This window comes from Scyliorhinus torazame, chromosome 6 (genome assembly GCF_047496885.1).
Source record: "Scyliorhinus torazame isolate Kashiwa2021f chromosome 6, sScyTor2.1, whole genome shotgun sequence".
NCBI classification, from domain to species: Eukaryota; Metazoa; Chordata; class Chondrichthyes; order Carcharhiniformes; family Scyliorhinidae; genus Scyliorhinus; species Scyliorhinus torazame.
Window position 1 is genome coordinate 243,793,233 of NC_092712.1, and position 21,938 is coordinate 243,815,170.

At 47.4% G+C, this 21,938-nt stretch overlaps 1 protein-coding gene across 1 annotated transcript in view; it reads right to left on the reverse strand.

The window, feature by feature from the left end:
* LOC140425861 (uncharacterized) overlaps positions 1-21,938 on the reverse strand; it is a 148,894-nt gene that overhangs the window by 76,837 nt on the left and 50,119 nt on the right. The window contains exon 5 of the mRNA XM_072510245.1: positions 4,353-4,398. Coding sequence (XP_072366346.1) covers positions 4,353-4,398 — 46 coding nt within the window. The remainder of the gene's footprint in view (positions 1-4,352; positions 4,399-21,938) is intronic.

A 21,938-nucleotide genomic window follows, 5' to 3' on the forward strand; every position in this document is an offset into this window, starting at 1 on the left:
TTGGGTGGACTTAGAGATAGGGGAGGAAACAGAAGGGCGCCCACCCTGGAGAATGGACATGGGACTAATGGCAGATGAGGGGGTGTGTCTAAGGGTGAGGGGGTGCATTGAAAAGTACTTGGAACTCAATGACAATGGCGAGATCCAGGTGGGAGTGGTCTGGGAGGCGCTGAAGGCAGTGGTTAGAGGGGAGCTGATATCAATAAGGGCACATAAAGGAAAGCAGGAGAGTAGGGAACGGGAGCGGTTGCTGCAAGAATTTCGGAGGGTGGACAGGCAATATGCGGAGGCACCGGAGGAGGGACTGTACAGGGAAAGGCTACACGTAGAATTTGACTTGCTGACAACGGGTACTGCAGAGGCACAGTGGAGGAAGGCACAGGGTGTACAGTACGAATATGGGGAGAAGGCGAGCAGGTTGCTGGCCCACCAATTGAGGAAAAGGGGAGCAGCGAGGGAAATAGGGGGAGTGAGGGATGAGGAAGGAGAGATGGAGCGGGGAGCAGAGAGAGTGAATGGAGTGTTCAAGGCATTTTATAAAAAATTATACGAAGCTCAACCCCCGGATGGGAGGGAGAGAATGATGGGCTTTCTGGACCGGCTGGAATTTCCCAAGGTGGAAGAGCAGGAAAGGGTGGGACTGGGAGCACAGATTGAAATAGAGGAAGTAGTGAAAGGAATTAGGAGCATGCAGGCGGGGAAGGCTCCGGGACCGGATGGATTCCCAGTTGAATTTTACAGGAAATATGTGGACTTGCTCGCCCCGCTACTGATGAGGACCTTTAATGAGGCAAAGGAAAGGGGACAGCTGCCCCCGACTATGTCTGAGGCAACGATATCGCTTCTCCTAAAGAAGGAAAAGGACCCGCTGCAATGCGGGTCCTATAGACCTATTTCCCTCCTAAATGTAGACGCTAAGATTCTGGCCAAGGTAATGGCAATGAGGATAGAGGATTGTGTCCAGAGGGTGGTCCATGAGGACCAAACTGGGTTTGTGAAAGGGAGACAGCTGAATACGAATATACGGAGGCTGCTAGGGGTAATGATGATGCCCCCACCAGAGGGGGAAGCAGAGATAGTGGTGGCGATGGATGCCGAGAAAGCATTTGATAGAGTGGAGTGGGATTATTTGTGGGAGGTGCTAAGGAGATTTGGTTTTGGAGATGAGTATGTTGGATGGGTGCAGCTGTTGTATCGGGCCCCAGTGGCGAGTGTGGTCACGAATGGACAGGGATCTGCATACTTTCGGCTCCATAGAGGGACAAGGCAGGGATACCCTCTGTCCCGATTACTGTTTGCACTGGCGATTGAGCCCCTGGCAATAGCATTGAGGGGTGCCAAGAAGTGGAGGGGAGTACTCAGAGGAGGAGAAGAACACCGGGTATCTCTGTATGCGGATGATTTGTTGTTATATGTAGCGGACCCGGCGGAGGGGATGCCAGAGATAATGCGGACACATCGGGAGTTTGGAGAATTCTCAGGATATAAACTGAACATGGAGAAAAGTGAGTTGTTTGTGGTGCATCCAGGGGAGCAGAGCAGAGAAATAGAGGACTTTCCGCTGAGGAAGGTAACAAGGGACTTTCGTTACCTGGGGATCCAGATAGCCAAGGATTGGGGTACATTGCATAGGTTAAATTTAACGCGATTGGTGGAACAAATGGAGGAGGACTTCAAGAGATGGGACATGGTATCCCTGTCACTGGCAGGGAGGGTACAAGCGGTTAAAATGGTGGTCCTCCGAGATTCCTCTTTGTGTTTCAGTGCCTCCCGGTGGTGATCACGAAGGCTTTTTTCAAAAGGATCGAAAAGAGTATCATGAGTTTTGTGTGGGCCGGGAAGACCCCGAGAGTGAGGAAGGGATTCTTACAGCGTAGTAGGGATAGGGGGGGGCTGGCACTACCAAGCCTAAGTGAGTACTACTGGGCCGCCAATATCTCAATGGTGAGTAAGTGGATGGGGGAAGAGGAGGGAGCGGCGTGGAAGAGATTGGAGAGGGCGTCCTGTAGGGGGACTAGCCTACAAGCTATGGTGACGGCCCCATTGCAGTTCTCACCGAAGAAATACACCACAAGCCCGGTGGTGGTGGCTACTCTGAAAATTTGGGGGCAGTGGAGACGGCATAGGGGAAAGACGGGAGCCTTGGTGGGGTCCCCGATAAGAAACAACCATAGGTTTGCCCCGGGGAGAATGGATGGGGGATTTGGAATATGGCAAAGAGCAGGAGTAACGCAACTGAAAGATCTGTTTGTGGATGGGAAGTTCGCAAGTCTGGGAGCGCTGACCGAGAAATATGGGTTGCCCCAAGGGAATGCATTCCGGTATATGCAACTGAGGGCTTTTGCGAGGCAGCAGGTGAGGGAATTCTCACAGCTCCCGACGCATGAGGTGCAGGACAGAGTAATCTCAAAGACATGGGTGGGGGACGGTAAGGTGTCAGATATAGATAGGGAAATGAGGGACGAGGGGGAGATTATGGTAGATGGGCTGAAAGGGAAATGGGAAGAAGAGCTGGGGGAGGAGATCGAGGAGGGGCTGTGGGCTGATGCCCTAAGTAGGGTAAACTCATCGTCCTCGTGTGCCAGGCTAAGCCTGATTCAATTTAAGGTGTTACACAGGGCGCATATGACTGGAGCACGGCTCAGTAAATTTTTTTGGGTAGAGGATAGGTGTGCGAGATGCTCGAGAAGCCCAGTGAATCACACCCACATGTTCTGGTCATGTCCGGCACTACAGGGGTTCTGGGTGGGGGTGACAAAGGTGCTTTCGAAAGTAGTGGGGGTCCAGGTCGAACCAAGCTGGGGGTTGGCTATATTTGGGGTTGCACAAGAGCCGGGAGTGCAGGAGGCGAGAGAGGCCGATGTTTTGGCCTTTGCGTCCCTAGTAGCCCGGCGCAGGATACTGTTGATGTGGAAGGAAGCCAAGCCCCCGGGGGCAGAGACCTAGATAAATGACATGGCAGGGTTTATAAAGCTGGAACGGATTAAGTTCGTCCTAAGGGGATCGGCTCAAGGGTTCACCAGGCGGTGGCAACCGTTCGTCGAATACCTCACAGAAAGATAGAGGGAATGGAAAAGAAGGCAGCAGCAGCAGCCCAGGGGGGAGGGGGGGGGGGGGGGGGGGGGGGGGAGGAACCAGGAGGAGTCTCAGGGTTATTAATATATATGTATAATATGTATAGGTCGTTGCTATAAATAATTGTATACTGGATTGTTAAACCATATTCTTGGAGAGTGTTTATCTGAGACAAGTCAGTTGCCATTTAGATTTAGTTTTTGTTATATATTATTTATTCTTTGTTTATAAAACAGGTCATTGTTATTTATACTGTTATATTATTGTGTAAAGGATACACAATGTACTGTGATGGTTGACCAAAAATTTCCAATAAAATATTCTTAAAAAAAAGTTAGGTGGGATTGCGGGGGTGGGACGGGGGTGTAGGTAGGATGCTCCTTTGGAGCGTCGGTGCAGAACACGATGGCCAAACAGCCTCCTTCTCCATTGTAGTGATTCTATGATCCTTCTATGATAATGGGGGGGGGGGGGTCGGAGAGTAGATAGGGAGAAACTGTTCCGTTTTGAAAAAGGATGAAGAACGAGAGGGCACAGATTTAAAGTGCTTTGCAAAAGATGCAAATGTGACAATAGAAAAAATGTTTCTGCAAAACGAGTGGTTTGGATCTGGAATACACGGTGGTGGAGGCAGGTTCATTTGAGGAATTAAATCGGGCAATAGATCATTATTTGAATAGAAACAATGTGCAGGGGCTACGGGGAAAACAAAGGAGAATGGAACATGTCATGATGCTCATTTGGCAAGCCAGTGCAGGCATGATGGACAAAATGGCCTCCTTCTGAACCTTACAATTCGGTACACTAATAATGCAAACCCGTAATTCCTTTCTCAGTGTGTTGCAGTGACACATACACCCAGGGGAATCTGGGCCACAGCTTTGAAGAATTTTCAGAAAGTTGGGATTCTCTAATGGGAAAGTTCGGAATCAAAAACTGCAATTGACCAAATAGCTCTTCAAAAAAAAGTAAAAATTCTTTTAATTAAGCCGCAAGATAATATACAACCTCTTAGCAAAAATACACAACTTAATGACAGCATTAATATGTACTCCAATCTTAAAAAAAAAAAATCACTATCTCTGATAAATCAATGTTTTGTGCCTTAGAAAATATTTAATTTGAAGACAAAGCAGTCATTTAGTGCTGAACAGATATTCAAGTTATCACATAGCTTGAATGAACACACCAGATTCCAGAAACACTTTCAATTAATTTTTTAATTTTAAAAAAAATTAAAAAAAAAAAAAAACTTAACTGGTTTCTTCCAGACTTACCTCATTCAGATCAAGAAATGCGGAATTACATGGATAGGTATAAACCCTGCAAGAATGAGAAGATTAAATGAATAAAGTCTTAAATTTAAATGAAATCCATTGAATTATATATATTAAGATAAAAAGGGATATGAAATGTTTAAGATTAAACAATATGTCTAGGTTATATTTCAGTTGTCATATAAGAACTAGGAACAGGAGTAGGCCATCTGGCCCCTCGAGCCTGCTCCGCCATTTAATGAGATCATGGCTGATCTTTGTGGACTCAGCTCCACTCTCCAGCCCGTTCACCATATCCCCGAATCCCTTTATTCTTTAGAAAGGCATCTATCTTTTTCTTAAAAAAGTTTAAAGAAGGAGCCTCAACTGCTTCACTGGGCAAGGAATCCCAGAGATTCACAACCCTTTGGGTGAAGAAGTTCCTCCTAAACTCAGTCCTAAATCTACTTCCCCTTATTTTGAGGCTCTGCCCCCTAGTTCTGCTTTCCCCGACCAGTGGAAACAACCTGCCCACATCTATTCTATCTATTCCCTTCATAATTTTATATGTCTCAATAAGATCCTCCAGCATCCTTCTAAACTCCAATGAGTACAGTCCCAGTCTACTCAACCTCTCGTCATAATCTAATCCCCTCAACTCTGGGATCAACCTAGTGAATCTCCTCTGCACTCCCTCCAGTGCCAACATGTCCTTTCTCAGGTAAGGAAACCAAAACTGAACACAATACTCCAGATGCGGTCTCACCAACACCCTATACAATTGCAGCATAACCTCACTAGTCTTGAACTCCATCCCTCTAGCAATGAAAGACAAAACTCGATTAACCTTCTTAATCACCTGTTGCACCTGCACACCAACTTTTTACGACTCGTGCACCAGCACACCCAGGTCCCTCTGCACAGCAGCATGTTTTTACATCTTACCGTTTAAATAATAATCCATTCTGCTGTTATTCCCCCCAAAATGGATAGCCTCACACTTGGCAACATTGAATTCCATCTGCCAGACCCTAGCCCATTCACCTAACCTATCCAAATCCTTCTGCAGACTTCCGGTATCCTCTGCACTTTTTGCTTTACCACTCATCTTAGTGTCGTCTGCAAACTTTGACACATTGCACTTGGCCCCAAACTCCAAATAGTCTATGTAAATTGTGACCAACTGCGGGCCCAACACTGATCCTTGAGGGACCCCACTAGTTACAGGTTGCCAACCAGAGAAACACCCATTTATCCCCACTCTCTGCTTTCTGTTAGTTAACCAATCCTCTACCCATGCTACCACTTTACCCTCAATGCCATGCATCTTTAGTTTATGCAGCAACCTTTTGTGTGGCACCTTGTCAAAAGCTTTCTGGAAATCCAGATATACCACATCCATTGGCTCCCCGTTATCTACTGCACTGGTAACGTCCTCAAAACATTCTACCAAATTAGTCAGACACGACCTACCCTTTGTGAACCCATGCTGCGTCTGCCCAATGGGACAATTTCCCTCCAGGTGCCCCGCTATTTCCTCCTTAATGATAGATTCCAGCATTTTCCCTACAACCGAAGTTAAGCTTACCGGCCTATAATTACCCGCTTTCTGCCGACCTCCTTTTTTTAAACAGTGGTGTCACGTTTGCTACTTTCCAATCCTCTGGCACCACCCCAGAGTCTAGTGAATTTTGATAAATTATCACTAGTGCGTTTACAATTTCCCTAGCCATCTCTTTTAACACTCTGGGATGCATCCCATCAGGGCCAGGAGACTAGTCTACCTTTAGCCCCATTAGCTTGCCCAATACTACCTCCTTCGTGATTACAATCATCTCAAGGTACTCCCCTATCATATCCTTATTTCCATCAGTCACTGGCATGTTATTTGTGTCCTCCACTGTGAAGACTGACCCAAAAAACCTGTTCAGCTCCTCAGCCATTTCCCCGTCTCCTATTATTAAATCTCCCTTCTCATCTTCCAAAGGACCAATATTTACCTTAGCCACTCTTTTTTATCTTATATATTTGTAGAAGCTTTTACTATCTGCTTTTATGTTCTGAGCCAGTTTACTTTCATAGTCTACCTTACTCTTCTTTATGGCTTTTTTAGTAGCTTTCTGTTGTCCTCTAAAGACTTCCCAGTCCTCTAGTCTCCCACTGATCTTTGCTACTTTGTATGTTTTTTCCTTCAATTTGATACTCCCTCACCTCCTTAGATATCCACGGTCAATTTTTCCCCTTTCTACCGTCTTTCTTTTTTGTCGGTATGAACCTTTTCTGAACACTGTGAAAGATCGCTTGGAAGGTTCTCCACTGTTCCTCAACTGCTTCACCATGAAGTCTTTGCTCCCAGTCTACATTAGCTAGTTCTTCTCTCATCCCATTGTAATCTCCTTTGTTTAAGCACAAAACACTAGCGTTTGATTTTACCTTGTCATCCTCCAACTGTATTTTAAATTCCACCATATTGTGGTTGCTCCTTCCAAGAGGATCCCGAACTATGAGATCCTGAATCAATCCTGCCTCATTACACAGGACCAGATCGAGGATTGCTTGTTCCCTTGTAGGTTCCATTACATACTGTTCCAGGAAATTATCCCGGGCACATTCTATAAACTCCTCCTCAAGGCTGCCTTTACCAACCTGGTTAAACCAATCGATATGCATTAAAATCTCCCATGATAACCGCTGTACCATTTCTACATGCATCCGTTATTTCTTTGCTTATTGCCTGCCCTACCATCCGGTTACTATTTGGTGGCCTATAGATTACTCCCATCAGTGACCTTTTCGCCTTACTATTCCTGATTTCCACCCAAATGGATTCAACCTTGTCCTCCATAGCACCAATATCATCCCTTACTATTGTCCGGATGCCATCCTTAAACAACAAAGCTAAACCACCGCCCTTGCCGTCCATTCTATCCTTTCGTCGCATTTATATTAGAAATCTAGTGCTAGGAGACAGATAGTTAACTAACTTTTAAAAATATATATATTAAAACATTTTTAAAAAAACTTTTAATTTTAATTAATTGACGCTATGTCAGTTAGAGGGGTGCAGTGCTCTGACTGTGAGATGTGGCAGGTCCGGGAGGCTTCCAGCGTCCCGGATGGCTTCATCTGCAGAAAGTGCACCCAACTGGAGCTCCTCACAGACCGCATGGTTCGGTTGGAGCAGCAATTGGATGCACTTAGGAGCAGGCAGGTGGCGGAAAGCGTCATAGATCACAGTTACATAAATGTGGTCACACCCAAGGTGCAGGCAGAGAAATGGGTGACCACCAGAAAGGGCAGGCAGTCAGTGCAGGAATCCCCTGTGGTTGTCCCCCTCTCGAACAGGTATACCCCTTTGGATACTGTCGGGGGGGGGGGATAGCCTATCAGGGGAAAACAACAGCAGCCAGAGCAGTGGCACCACGGCTGGCTCTGATGTTCAGAAGGGAGGGTCAAAGCGCAGAAGAGCAATAGTAATAGGGGACTCTATAGTCAGGGGCACAGATAGGCGCTTCTGTGGACGTGAAAGAGACTCCAGGATGGTATGTTGCCTCCCTGGTGCTAGGGTCCAGGATGTCTCCGAACGGGTAGAGGGCATCCTGAAGGGGAGGGCAAACAGGCAGAGGTCGTTGTACATATTGGTACTAACGACATAGGCAGGAAGGGGCATGAGGTCCTGCAGCAGGAGTTCAGGGAGCGAGGCAGAAAGTTAAAAGACAGGACCTCTAGGGTTGTAATCTCGGGATTACTCCCTGTGCCACGTGCCAGTGAGGCTAGAAATAGGAAGATAGAGCAGCTAAACACGTGGCTAAACAGCTGGTGTAGGAGGGAGGGTTTCCGTTATCTGGACAACTGGGAGCTCTTCCGGGGCAGGTGTGACCTATACAAGGACGGGTTGCATCTAAACTGGAGAGGCATAAATATCCTGGCCGCGAGGTTTGCTAGTGTCACATGGGAGGGTTTAAACTAATACGGCAGGGGGGTGGGCACGGGAGCAATAGGTCAGAAGGTGAGAGCACTGAGGGAGAACTAGGGAATAGGGACAGTGGGGCTCTGAGGCAGAGCAGACAGGGAGAAGTTGCTGAACACAGCGGGTCTGGTGGCCTGAAGTGCATATGGTTTAATGCAAGAAGTATTACGGGTAAGGCAGATGAACTTAGAGCTTGGATTAGTACTTGGAACTATTATGTTGTTGCCATTACAGAGACCTGGTTGAGGGAAGGGCAGGATTGGCAGCTAAACGTTCCAGGATTTAGATGTTTCAGGCGGGATAGAGGGGGATGTAAAAGGGGTGGCGAAGTTGCGCTACTGGTTAGGGAGAATATCACAGCTGTACTGCGGGAGGACACCTCAGAGGGCAGTGAGGCAATATGGGTAGAGATCAGGAATAAGAAGGGTGCAGTCACAATGTTGGGGGTTTACTACAGGCCTCCCAACAGCCAGCGGGAGATAGAGGAGCAGATAGGTAGACAGATTTTGGAAGAGTGTAAAAACAACAGGGTTGTGGTGATAGGAGACTTCAACTTCCCCAATATTGACTGGGACTCACTTAGTGCCAGGGGCTTAGACGGGGCAGAGTTTGTAAGGAGCATCCAGGAGGGCTTCTTAAAACAATATGTGGACAGTCCAACTAGGGAAGGGGCGGTACTGGACCTGGTATTGGGGAATGAGCCCGGCCAGGTGGTAGATGTTTCAGTAGGGGAGCATTTCGGGAACAGTGACCACAATTCAGTAAGTTTTAAAGTGCTGGTGGACAAGGATAAGAGTGGTCCTAGGATGAATGTGCTAAATTGGGGGAAGGCTAATTATAACAATCTTAGGTGGGAACTGAAGAACATAGATTGGGGGCGGATGTTTGAGGGCAAATCAACATCTGACATGTGGGAGGCTTTCAAGTGTCAGTTGAAAGGAATTCAGGACCGGCATGTTCCTGTGAGGAAGAAGGATAAATACGGCAATTTTCGGGAACCTTGGATAATGAGAGATATTGTAGGCCTCGTCAAAAAGAAAAAGGAGGCATTTGTCAGGGCTAAAAGGCTGGGAACAGACAAAGCCTGTGTGGAATATAAGGAAAGTAGGAAGGAACTTAAGCAAGGAGTCAGGAGGGCTAGAAGGGGTCACAAAAAGTCATTGACAAATAGGGTTAAGGAAAATCCCAAGGCTTTTTACACGTACATAAAAAGAAAGGGTTGGCCCACTGAAGGATAGGCAAGGGAATCTATGTGTGGAGCCAGAGGAAATGGGTGAGGTACTAAATGAATACTTTGCATCAGTATTCACCAAAGAGAAGAAATTGGTAGATGTTGAGTCTGGAGAAGGGCGTGAAGATAGCCTGGGTCACATTGAGATCCAAAAAGACGAGGTGTTGGGTGTGTTAAAAAATATTAAGGTAGATAAGTCCCCAGGGCCTGATGGGATCTACCCCAGAATACTGAAGGAGGCTGGAGAGGAAATTGCTGAGGCCTTGACAGAAATCTTTGGATCCTCACTGTCTTCAGGTGATGTCCCGGAGGACTGGAGAATAGCCAATGTTGTTCCTCTGTTTAAGAAGGGTAGCAAGGATAATCCAGGGAACTACAGGCCGGTGAGCCTTACTTCAGTGGTAGGGAAATAACTGGAGAGAATTCTTCATGACAGGATCTACTCCCATTTGGAAGCAAATGGACGTATTAGTGAGAGGCAGCATGGTTTTGTGAAGGGGAGGTCGTGTCTCCTAACTTGATAGAGTTTTTCGAGGAGGTCACTAAGATGATTGATGCAGGTAGGGCAGTGGATGTTGTCTATATGGACTTCAGTAAGGCCTTTGACAAGGTCCCTCATGGTAGACTAGTACAAAAGATGAAGTCACACGGGATCAGGGGTGAGCTGGCAAGGTGGATACAGAACTGGCTAGGTCATATAAGGCAGAGAGTAGCAATGGAAGGATGCTTTTCTAATTGGAGGGCTGTGACCAGTGGTGTTCCACAGGGATCAGTGCTGGGACCTTTGCTGTTTGGAGTATATATAAATGATTTGGAGGAAAACGTAACTGGTCTGATTAGAAAGTTTGCAGACGACACAAAGGTTGGTGGAATTGCAGATAGCGATGAGGACTGACAGAGGATACAGCAGGATTTAGATTGTTTGGAGACTTGGGCGGAGAGATGGCAGATGGAGTTTAATCCGGACAAATGTGAGGTAATGCATTTTGGAAGGTCTAATGCAGGTCGGGAATATACAGTGAATGGTAGAACCCTCGAGTATTGAAAGTCAAAGAGATCTAGGAGTACATGTCCACAGGTCACTGAAAGGGGCAACACAGGTGGAGAAGGTAGTCAAGAACGCATACGGCATGCTTGCCTTCATTGGCCGGGGCATTGAGTATAAGAATTGGCAAGTCATGTTGCAGCTGTATAGAACCTTAGTTAGGCCACACTTGGAATATAGTGTTCAATTCTGGTCGCCACACTACCAGAAGGATGTGGAGGCTTTAGAGAGGGTGCAGAAGAGATTTACCAGAATGTTGCCTGGTATGGAGGGCATTAGCTATGAGGAGCGGTTGCATAAACTCGGTTTGTTCTCACTGGAACGAAGGAGGTTGAGGGGCGACCTGATAGAGGTCTACAAAATTATGAGGGGCATAGACAGAGTGGATAGTCAGAGGCTTTTCCCCGGGGTAGAGGAGTCAATTACTAGGGGGCATAGGTTTAAGGTGAGAGGGGCAAGGTTTAGAGTAGATGTACGAGGCAAGTTTTTTTACGCAGAGGGTAGTGGGTGCCTGGAACTCGTTACCGGAGGAGGTGGTGGAAGCAGGGACGATAGTGACATTTAAGGGGCATCTTGACAAATACATGAATAGGATGGGAATAGAGGGATACGGACCCAGGAAGTGTAGAAGATTGTAGTTTAGTCGGGCAGCATGGGCGGCACGGGCTTGGAGGGCCGAAGGGCCTGTTCCCGGGCTGTACATTTCTTTGTTCTTTGTATAGTCTGATACCCTTGGATATTTAACTCGCAGTCATGACCATCTTTTAACCATGTTTCAGTAATGGACACTAAATCACAGTCATTCACGATGATTTGCGCCATCAACTCATTTACCTTATTTTGTATACTACGAGCATTCAGGTAAAGTACATTTATGCTGTTTTTTGTGTCTTTGTTATGAATCCTAACACCTTGATCTGTAACTCTTCGCAATTTATTTTTCCTCTTACCCTTTCTCCTAATTTTCCTGGTCTTTGAACCCATATCTCGACATAATAACCTGTCACGTAACCTGCTGCCTTGATCTCCATTAACCATTATATTGTCCATAGCTTTACACTTCCCTTGCCCCCAACTTGCTAGTTTAAAGTCCTTGTGACCAACCTATTTATCCTATTCGCGAGAACACTGGTCCCAGAATGGTTCAGGTGAGGACCGTCCCAACGGTACAGGTCCCTCCTGCCCCAGTACTGATGCCAATGCCCCATGAAATGGAATCCCTATTTCCCGCACCACTCCTTTAGCCACGTGTTAACTTCTCTAATTTTCTCAACCCTATGCCAATTGGCACGTGGCTCGGGTAGTAATCCAGAGATTATAACCCTGGAGGACCTGCTCTTTAATTTAGTCCCTAGTGTTTGATAATCCCCAAACAGGTCCTCTTTCCTAGTCTTACCTATATTGTTAGTCCCAACGTGGACCACAACAACTGGATCCTCCCCCTCCCTCTCCAAAATCCTTTCAAGCCGATCAGAGATGTCCCTCACCCTGGCACTGGGCAGGCAACATACCATGCGGGACTCTCGATCTGGCTTACAAAGGATGCCATCACTCCCCCTAATTATAGAATCCCCTACAACTACCACTTGTCTTTTTGCTCCCCCCTCTTGAATGGCTTCCTGTACCATGGTGCAGTGGTCAGTCAACGCATCCTCCCTACAGCCCTCTTCCTCATCCACACAGGGAGTAAGTGTCTCATACCTGTTGGACAAGGTCAAGGGCTGAGGCTCCTCAACTCCTAAACTCAGGATCCCCCTACCTGCCTCCCTTGCAGTCACACCACTCTGTCCCTGACCATTGTCCGAATTAACAGAACTTATTCTACCGGGTGTGACTGCCTCCTGAAACAAAGCGCCAGGTAATGTTCCCCCTCCCTGATGTGCCGCAGTGTGTGCAGCTCGGTCTCCAGCTCATCAATTCTGTGCCGAAATTCCTCGAGCAGCCAACACTTGCTGCAGATGTGGTCACTGACGGTCTCAATGGGATCCACCAGTTCCATCATCATACAGCAACAGCACATCACCTGTCCAGCCATATTCAACTAGTTAATTAATTTAAATCTTTTTAAAAAACATTTTTTTATATAACCTCAAGGATAAACCCGAACACCAACAAAAAACACAGCCCTCTCTCACCACTCACCCGAACTCAGTCACTCACCTAAACTCAGATGCACTCTGTTCCAATCAGCACTCAGTCACTCACCTAAACTCAGATGCACTCTGTTCCAATCAGCACTCCGTGACTAAAAGCACTCCTGCCACATCATTTGTGCACTCACCTCTCCCAGCACTGTCCCGGCTCTCTCCTCTGGCGTTCTTTTCGCTGTCTCGGCTCGCTCTGCTACCGCGCTGTTATCTACATTATACTGCATTTGCCCACTCATTCAACTTGTCCAAATCACACTGAAGCATTTATACATCTCACAACTCACCCTCCCACCTAACTTTGTGTCATCTGCAAATTTGGAGATATTACATTTTGTTCTCTCATATAAATCATTAATATATATTGTGAATAGCTGGGGTCATCACACTGATCCCTGTGGTACCCATTAGCACTGCCTGCTACTTGGAAAAAGACAAATTTATTTATACTCCTTCTTTCCTGTCTGCCAGGCAGTTTTCTATCCATCTCAATGCACTACCCCAAATCTCATGTCGAAACGTGTCGAAAACCTTCTTAAAAATCAAACAAACCACATCCACTGGCTTCCCCTCATAAACTCTAATGGTTACACCCTTGAAGAATTCCTGTAGATTTGTCAAGCATGATTTCCTTTCCATAAATCCATGCTGACTCTGATCCAAGTGCTTTGCTATTAAATTATTTAGAATGGACTAGTATTTTCCCCACTACTAATGTCAGGCTGACTGGTCTATAATTCCCTGTTTTCTCTCTACCTCCCTTTTTAAATAGTGGAATTAAATTAGCTACCCTCCAATCCATATGAACTGTTCCAGACTGAGCACGGGACCCTTGAAAGGTGACCGCCAATATATTCACTATTTCTTGGTCCACTTCCTTAAATACTCTGGGATGTAGGTTATCGGGCCCTAGGGGTTTATTGGCCAAAGTATGTATTTCTTTGGTCAGCCATTTCTTTGTTTCCCATTATAAAATCGCCTGTTTCTGACTGTAAGGGACCTCACAAGTGACCAGTAAGCTGGCTGCAAAGCAGAGAGGTTATTTTTGTTCATTCAAGGGATGTGGGAATCATTGGTTGGGCCAACATTTACTGCCCATCACTGAGGACATTTAAAAGTTGCACATTGCTGTGGATCTGGAGTCACATGTAGGCCAGACCAGGTTTCCTTCCCTAAAGGACATTAGTGAACCAGATGGGTTTTTACGACAATCGACAATGGTCACCCTGAGACATCTAATTCCAGATTTTTAGTGAATTCAAATTTCCCCATCTGCCATGGTGGGATTCAAACCCATGACTCTGAGTCTCTAGATTTCTAGCCCAACGATAATACCACTCTGCCACTGCCTCCCCTGAGTAATGGCATTCATGTGTTTGCCACCATCTCCTTGGATGATCTGAAAATTTCTGGCCACGGAGTTGGAGATTATGAGCACAACATTTTTTTGTATCTAGTATTAGAATCAAGAGATGGAGTGAGGTGTGGGTTAGCCAGAAACCGAAGGATACCGATCCTACTCAATGTCAGCAACTACCCGAACTGCCAGATGCATCATTTCCACACTTATATTAGGTCCTGAGTAGAATTTCCAAGTTAGTAACAATTGTACATGAAAAATTGGGTTAAGATAATAAAACAGAGAAAGGAGTCTCTTATTCAATTACCAGTGCTAAATGCAAATCCATAAATCAGAGATGGAAATAACTTGGATGGAATTTACATCCTTAATTTACTCAAGGAGCTGGATTCTCCAATTTTGAAAAGCCAGGAGAAGCAAATGCCGAGCCGACAGACACACAAAGCAACAAAGCGCCGGCCACGCCAGAACGAGAAGGACCGGCCCGCCGCACGAGGAACCTCCCCTCACGAGAGGGTGGATGGAGGATGTTTCTCTCAAGGTAACGAAGATCATAGAGAGGAGATGAAGACCGGTATTCAGGCTGCGGTCAGGGTGGCGGCCGGGGAAGCTGTGGAAACCATGCAGGTGGCTCTGGACAAGGCAGAGAGGCGATTGAAGGTCCAGGGGAACAACTGACCAGAGTGACTGGATCGCCACCCTGGAGAAGGAAATAGTGAAGTTGGTCACAATACAGGGGAGTCTGAAGGGTAGATAGAGGATCAGGAGAACCGGTCATGGCACCAAAGCCTATGGACAGTGGGGCTGCTGAAAGGGATTGAAGGCAGGGATCCCACAGACTATGTGGCCCAAATGCTCGGCAATCTGGTGGGAAAGGATAACTTCCCCAACCCACCAGAAATAGACAAAGCTCACTGGTCAGCCTGAAGTCAAGTATAGGTTACTGTAGCTGATAGGTGTAGTTTAACTCGGAGTAGATGTGGTGTTTGCATGTTGAGATAACTTTTCTGTATGTAAATAAACAATCTTTTGAACTAACTAATTGGTCATGTGGTCATTTGATCGATACAAGGGAAGGCTTGTGATTCACTAAGATAAATAGAAATACCCACAGTATTGGCGACGCTGTTGGGACCGAAACAGAGCAACATTATTGGCATCACTGGGTGGGAAAAACAGCAGCAGGCCCCTTATACAACACGAGCGCCGGGAAACACCATGACTAAACACGCTTGCTATTGGACTTTGTTCCCAATTAGTGGAGTGGAGTCGAGCCCACAGTTTCTTCATATCTACTTGATCAAATGATTTAATCATCTTAAATTCTTCAATTAAATGACCCCTTGATCATGATAATACAAACCTAATCTATGCTACCTGCAATTTAAACCCTTTAGATATAATTCCCGCCAGTCTTTGCTTTAACCCTTCCAAGATCAACATTTTAATTTTCCATTTACTATTACACATTAGCTGCATGGCAGATTTGAACTAATTAAACCTGTTGGTAAAGAAAAGCACTCTTTTCTCTGCAAATACCACTGCATGTTAAAGAACAGCAGTATTAGAATTGGTTCAGATGAAAACAATCCCTTTGGCACATTTGAGTGCACCTTTGATGACAAAAGCCTGCATGGAACCTTGCATATCCCAATTCAATCCATGTATTTGTCATTTTTCTAACAGCCATTTACATTTTTAACATCAGTTCACAGTTAATGTATTATGGGGATGGCATGTCACACACACCCGTCTACCATATTCATCGGTCATTAATAACGTAATATCTGACTTCCGTGGGCGGCGATGACTAGCTAAGTCGCACGTTTCGGCAGCTCCCGGTGGAACGGACTTTTGGGCTCTTAATAAGAGCCCCAACGGCAATTTTAACGGCTTAAAGTACTGTGCGGTAAACCAGAAGGGAATCCCCCCTGGATACGGATGGAAAAAGGAGGAAAGTGGCCGGATTGCGGTGGATCCTTTAGAGCAGCGGCAAGGAAGGCGAGCAAAAACCAAGATGGCGTCGGAAGGTGGCAGTTTAATATGGGGCCCTGAACAACACGAGTTTTTGAAATGCTGTGTGGAAGAGCTCAAAAAGGAAATGAAGAAAGAGCTGTTGGCCCCGATACTACAGGTGATCGAAGGGCTAAAGGAGGAACAAAAGACCCAGGAGCGGGAGCTTCGGGTCGTGAAGGCAAAGGATGCCGAGAACGAGGACGATATACAGGGCCTGGTGGTGAAGACGGAGATGCACGAGGCACACCATAAACGATGTGTGGAAAGGCTGGAGGTGCTGGAGAATGATGCGAGGAGGAAGAATTTAAGGATTCTTGGTCTTCCTGAAGGTGCAGAAGGGGTGGACGTCGGGGCATATGTGAGCACGATGCTGCACTCGTTAATGGGAGCGGAGGCCCCGACGGGTCCGTTGGAGGCGGAGGGAGCATACAGAGTGATGGCGCGAGGACCGAGAGCAGGAGAAATTCCCAGAGCCATAGTGGTGAGATTCCTCCGTTTTAAGGACAGAGAGATGGTCCTCAGATGGGCAAAGAAAACTCGGAGCAGTAGGTGGGAGAACGCGGTGATCCGCGTATATCAAGACTGGAGTGCGGAGGTGGCGAGAAGGAGGGCGAGCTTTAATCGGGCCAAGGCGGTGCTTCATAAAAAGATTAAATTTGGAATGCTGCAGCCGGCAAGACTGTGGGTCACATATCAAGGGAAGCACCACTACTTTGAAACGGCGGATGAGGCGTGGATATTTATTGTTGAAGAGAAATTGGAATAAGCGGGTTATTAAAAAAGAACTTTTGAGACAAAGTGGTGGGGCGAATATGGGGGGGGGGGAAAGAGATGATTTTAATGTTTTTTTATTTTTATGTTGTTAATCCTGCGACCCGGTAACTTTTCTCTCTTCCACAGGTTGTGGGGGAGGGAGGAAGGGAGGTGGAGGAGCTGGGGGCTTTGGCCATTGGGGGCGGGGCCAAAAGGGAAGCGCGGGCTTTGTTCCCGCGCTATGATAATTATGGCGGGAATAGGGAAGCAGGAAGGGGGGGGGGCGTCGCACGGTGCGAGCAGAGGTCACGGGGGGAAGCCGAGGTCGGCCAGAGTTTGCTGACTTCTGGGAGCAACATGGGGGGTGTAACTACGCTAGTGGGGGATCTAGCGGGGGGGGGGGGGGGGATTTACTGGGTTGCTGCTGCTGGGGAGAAGGGGGAGCTGGTATGGGGTGGGGTGGGTGGGGCGGGAGGGCACCGCCTGGGGGGGACACAGCTGCGTGGGAACCGGGTGAGGAGCTGGATAAAAGGGGATGGCTAATCGACAAGGGGGGGTGGTAAAGATCCCCCCAACCCGGCTGATCACATGGAATGAGAGCGGGCTGAACGGGCCGATAAAGGGGGCACGGGTACTCGCACACCTTCAGAAACTTAAGGCAGATGTGGTTATGTTACAGGAGACGCATTTGAAACTGATAGACCAGGTTAGACTACGCAAAGGATGGGTGGGGCAGCTGTTTCATTCGGGGCTAGATGCGAAAAACAGGGGGGTGGCTGTACTAGTGGGGAAGCGGGTAATGTTTGAGGCAAAGACCATAGTGGCGGATAGTGGGGGCAGATAAGTGATGGTGAGTGGCAAATTACAGGGGGAGGCGGTGGTCTTAGTGAACGTATATGCCCCGAACTGGGATGATGCCAACTTTATGAGGCGCATGTTAGGACGTATCCCGGACCTAGAAGTGGGGAAGTTGGTAATGGGTGGAGATTTTAACATGGTGCTGGAACCAGGGCTGGACAGATCGAGGTCCAGGACTGGAAGGAGGCCGGCAGCAGCCAAGGTGCTTAAAGACTTTATGGAGCAGATGGGAGGAGTAGACCCGTGGAGATTTAGCAGACCTAGGAGCAAGGAGTTTTCGTTTTTCTCCTATGTCCACAAAGTTTATTCGCGAATAGACTTTTTTGTTTTGGGAAGGGCGTTGATCCCGAAGGTGAGGGGGACGGAGTTTACGGCTATAGCTATTTCGGATCACGCTCCACACTGGGTGGACTTGGAGATAGGGGAGGAACAAGAACGGCGTCCACCCTGGAGAATGGACATGGGACTAATGGCGGATGAGGGGGTGTGTCTAAGGGTGAGGGGGTGTATTGAAAAGTACTTGGAACTCAATGATAATGGGGAGGTCCAGGTGGGAGTGGTCTGGGAGGCGCTGAAGGCAGTGGTTAGAGGGGAGCTGATATCAATCAGGGCACATAAAGGAAAGCAGGAGAGTAGGGAACGGGAGCGGTTGCTGCAAGAACTTCTGAGGGTGGACAGGCAATATGCGGAGGCACCGGAGGAGGGACTGTACAGGGAAAGGCAAAGGCTACATGTAGAATTTGATTTGCTGACAACGGGTACTGCAGAGGCACAGTGGAGGAAGGCACAGGGTGTACAGTACGAATATGGGGAGAAGGCAGGTTGCTGGCCCACCAATTGAGGAAAAGGGGAGCAGCGAGGGAAATAGGGGCAGTGAGGGATGAGGAGGGAGAGATGGAGCGGGGAGCGGAGAGAGTGAATGGGGTGTTCAAGGCATTCTATGAAAGATTATATGAAGCTCAGCCCCCGGATGGGAAGGAGAGAATGATGTGTTTTCTGGACCAGCTGGAATTTCCTAAGGTGGAGGAGCAGGAGAGGGTGGGACTGGGAGCACAGATCGAAATGGAGGAAGTAGTGAAAGGAATTAGGAGCATGCAGGCGGGGAAGGCGCCGGGACCGGATGGATTCTCAGTTGAATTTTACAGGAAATATGTGGACTTGCTCGCCCCGCTACTGGTGAGAACCTTTAATGAGGCGAGGGAAAGGGGACAGCTGCCCCCGACTATGTCAGAGGCAACGATATCGCTTCTCCTAAAGAAGGAAAAAGACCCGCTGCAATGCGGGTCCTATAGGCCTATTTCCCTCCTGAACGTAGACGCTAAGATTCTGGCCAGGGTAATGGCAATGAGGATAGAGGATTGTGTCCCGGGGGTGGTCCATGAGGACCAAACTGGGTTTGTGAAGGGGAGACAGCTGAATACGAATATACGGAGGCTGCTAGGGGTAATGATGATGCCCCCACCAGAGGGGGAAGCGGAGATAGTGGTGGCGATGGATGCCGAGAAAGCATTTGATAGAGTAGAGTGGGATTATTTGTGGGAGGTGTTGAGGAGATTTGGCTTTGGAGATGAGTATATTAGATGGGTACAGCTGCTGTATAGGGCCCCGATGGCGAGCGTGGTCACGAATGGACGGGGGTCTGCGTATTTTCGGCTCCATAGAGGGACGAGGCAGGGATGTCCTCTGTGCCCATTATTGTTTGCACTGGCGATTGAGTCCCTGGCAATAGCATTGAGGGGTTCCAGTAAGTGGAGGGGAGTACTCAGGGGAGGAGAAGAACACCGGGTATCTCTGTATGCGGACGATTTGTTGTTGTATGTGGCGGACCCGGCGGAGGGGATGCCAGAGATAATGCGGATACTTGGGGAGTTTGGAGAATTTTCAGGATATAAATTGAACATGGGGAAAAGTGAGTTGTTTGTGGTGCATCCAGGGGAGCAGAGCAGAGAAATAGAGGACTTACCGCTGAGGAAGGTAACAAGGGACTTTCGCTACTTGGGGATCCAGATAGCCAAGAATTGGGGTACATTGCATAGGTTAAATTTAACGCGGTTGGTGGAACAGATGAAGGAGGACTTCAAGAGATGGGACATGGCATCCCTGTCACTGGCAGGGAGGGTGCAGGCGGTTAAAATGGTGGTCCTCCCGAGATTCCTCTTTTTGTTTCATTGCCTCCCGATGGTGATCACGAAGGCTTTTTTCAAAAGGATTGAGAAGAGTATCATGAGTTGTGTGTGGGCCAGGAAGACCCCGAGAGTGAGGAAGGGATTTTTGCAGCGTAGTAGGGATAGGGGGGGGCTGGCACTACCAAGCCTAAGTGAGTACTACTGGGCTGCCAATATCTCAATGGTATGTAAGTGGATGGGAGAAGAGGAGGGAGCGGCGTGGAACAGATTGGAGAGGGCGTCCTGCAGGGGGACTAGCCTACAAGCTATGGTGACGGCGTCATTGCCGTTCTCACCGAAGAAATACACCACAAGCCCGGTGGCGGTGGCTACTCTGAAAATTTGGCGGCAGTGGAGACGGCATCGGGGAAAGACGGGAGCCTCGGTGTGGTCCCCGATAAGAAATAACCATAGGTTTGCTCCGGGGAGAATGGATGGGGGATTTGGAACATGGCAAAGAGCAGGAGTAACACAATTGAGAGATCGGTTTGTAGATGGGACGTTTGCAAGTCTGGGAGCGCTGACCGAAAAATATGGGTTGCCCCAAGGGAATGCATTTCGGTATATGCAACTGAGGGCTTTTGCGAGGCAACAGGTAAGGGAATTCCCGCAGCTCCCGACACAGGAGGTGCAGGACAGAGTGATCTCAAAGACATGGGTGGGGGACGGTAAGGTGTCAGACATATATAGGGAAATGAGGGACGAGGGAGAGATTATGGTAGATGAGCTGAAAGGGAAATGGGAAGAAGAGCTGGGGGAGGAGATCGAGGAGGGGCTGTGGGCTGATGCCCTAAGTAGGGTAAACTCATCGTCCTCGTGTGCCAGGCTAAGCCTGATTCAATTTAAGGTGTTACACAGGGCGCATATGACTGGAGCACGGCTCAGTAAATTTTTTGGAGTAGAGGATAGGTGTGCGAGATGCTCGAGAAGCCCAGCGAATCACACCCACATGTTCTGGTCATGTCCGGCACTACAGGGGTTTTGGGTGGGGGTGACAAAGGTGCTTTCGAAGGTGGTGGGGGTCCAGGTCGAACCAAGCTGGGGGTTGGCTATATTCGGGGTTGCAGAAGAGCCAGGAGTGCAGGAGGCGAAAGAGGCTGATGTTTTGGCCTTTGCGTCCCTCGTAGCCCGGCGCAGGATACTGTTGATGTGGAAGGAAGCCAAGCCCCCGGGTGTGGAGACCTGGATAAATGACATGGCAGGGTTTATAAAGCTGGAACGGATTAAGTTCGTCCTAAGGGGATCGGCTCAGGGGTTCACCAGGCGGTGGCAACCGTTCGTCGAATACCCCGCAGAAAGATAGAGGGAATGGAAAAGAAGAAGACAGCAGCAGCAACCCAGCCGGGGGGGGGGGTGGGGAGCCAGAAGGACTCTCAGGGATGTTAGTGTATAAGTATAATATGTATAGGTTGTTGTTATAGGTAATTGTATACTGGACTGCTGAATTGTATTTTGAGAGTATTTATTTTGGACAAGGCAGTTGCCATTTAGTTTTGTTTTGTTTTTTAATTTTGATGTTGTTTATATATTATTTATTTCTTGTTTAAAAAAACTGGCCATTGTTATTTATATTGTTATATTACTGTGTAAAAGATACACAATGTACTGTTATGGTTGGCCAAAACTTTTGAATAAAATATATATTTTTAAAAAAATAACGTAATATCTGATGCCAGATCATAGTTTTTAAAACTCAACTGAATCAAACTTGATTGTTACAAACAATCGTGGATATATATTGCTCTGCACAAAGATTCCTGACAAGGCTGGATCAAATTATAAATCATCTGGTAAACACTTTGGGAAGACAACCTTTTTGCTGAAGTAAAAAAAACAAACTTTAATTTCCTTCATTTATTTTCAGAATCTAAATGCTTGAAAATGTTGGTCATTTAAACAAAACTCAGTATCTGATCCGAATCTTTTAAAAATCACTGAGTAACCTCCTGATCTGCTCTCTCTTGATATTGTTTAAGAAAATGTTCACAGCAAATATGATGGTTTAAGTGTCCAAGTTCAGCTCCTCAACACTTAATAATTGCAATGAGGGTACTGTGAAAAG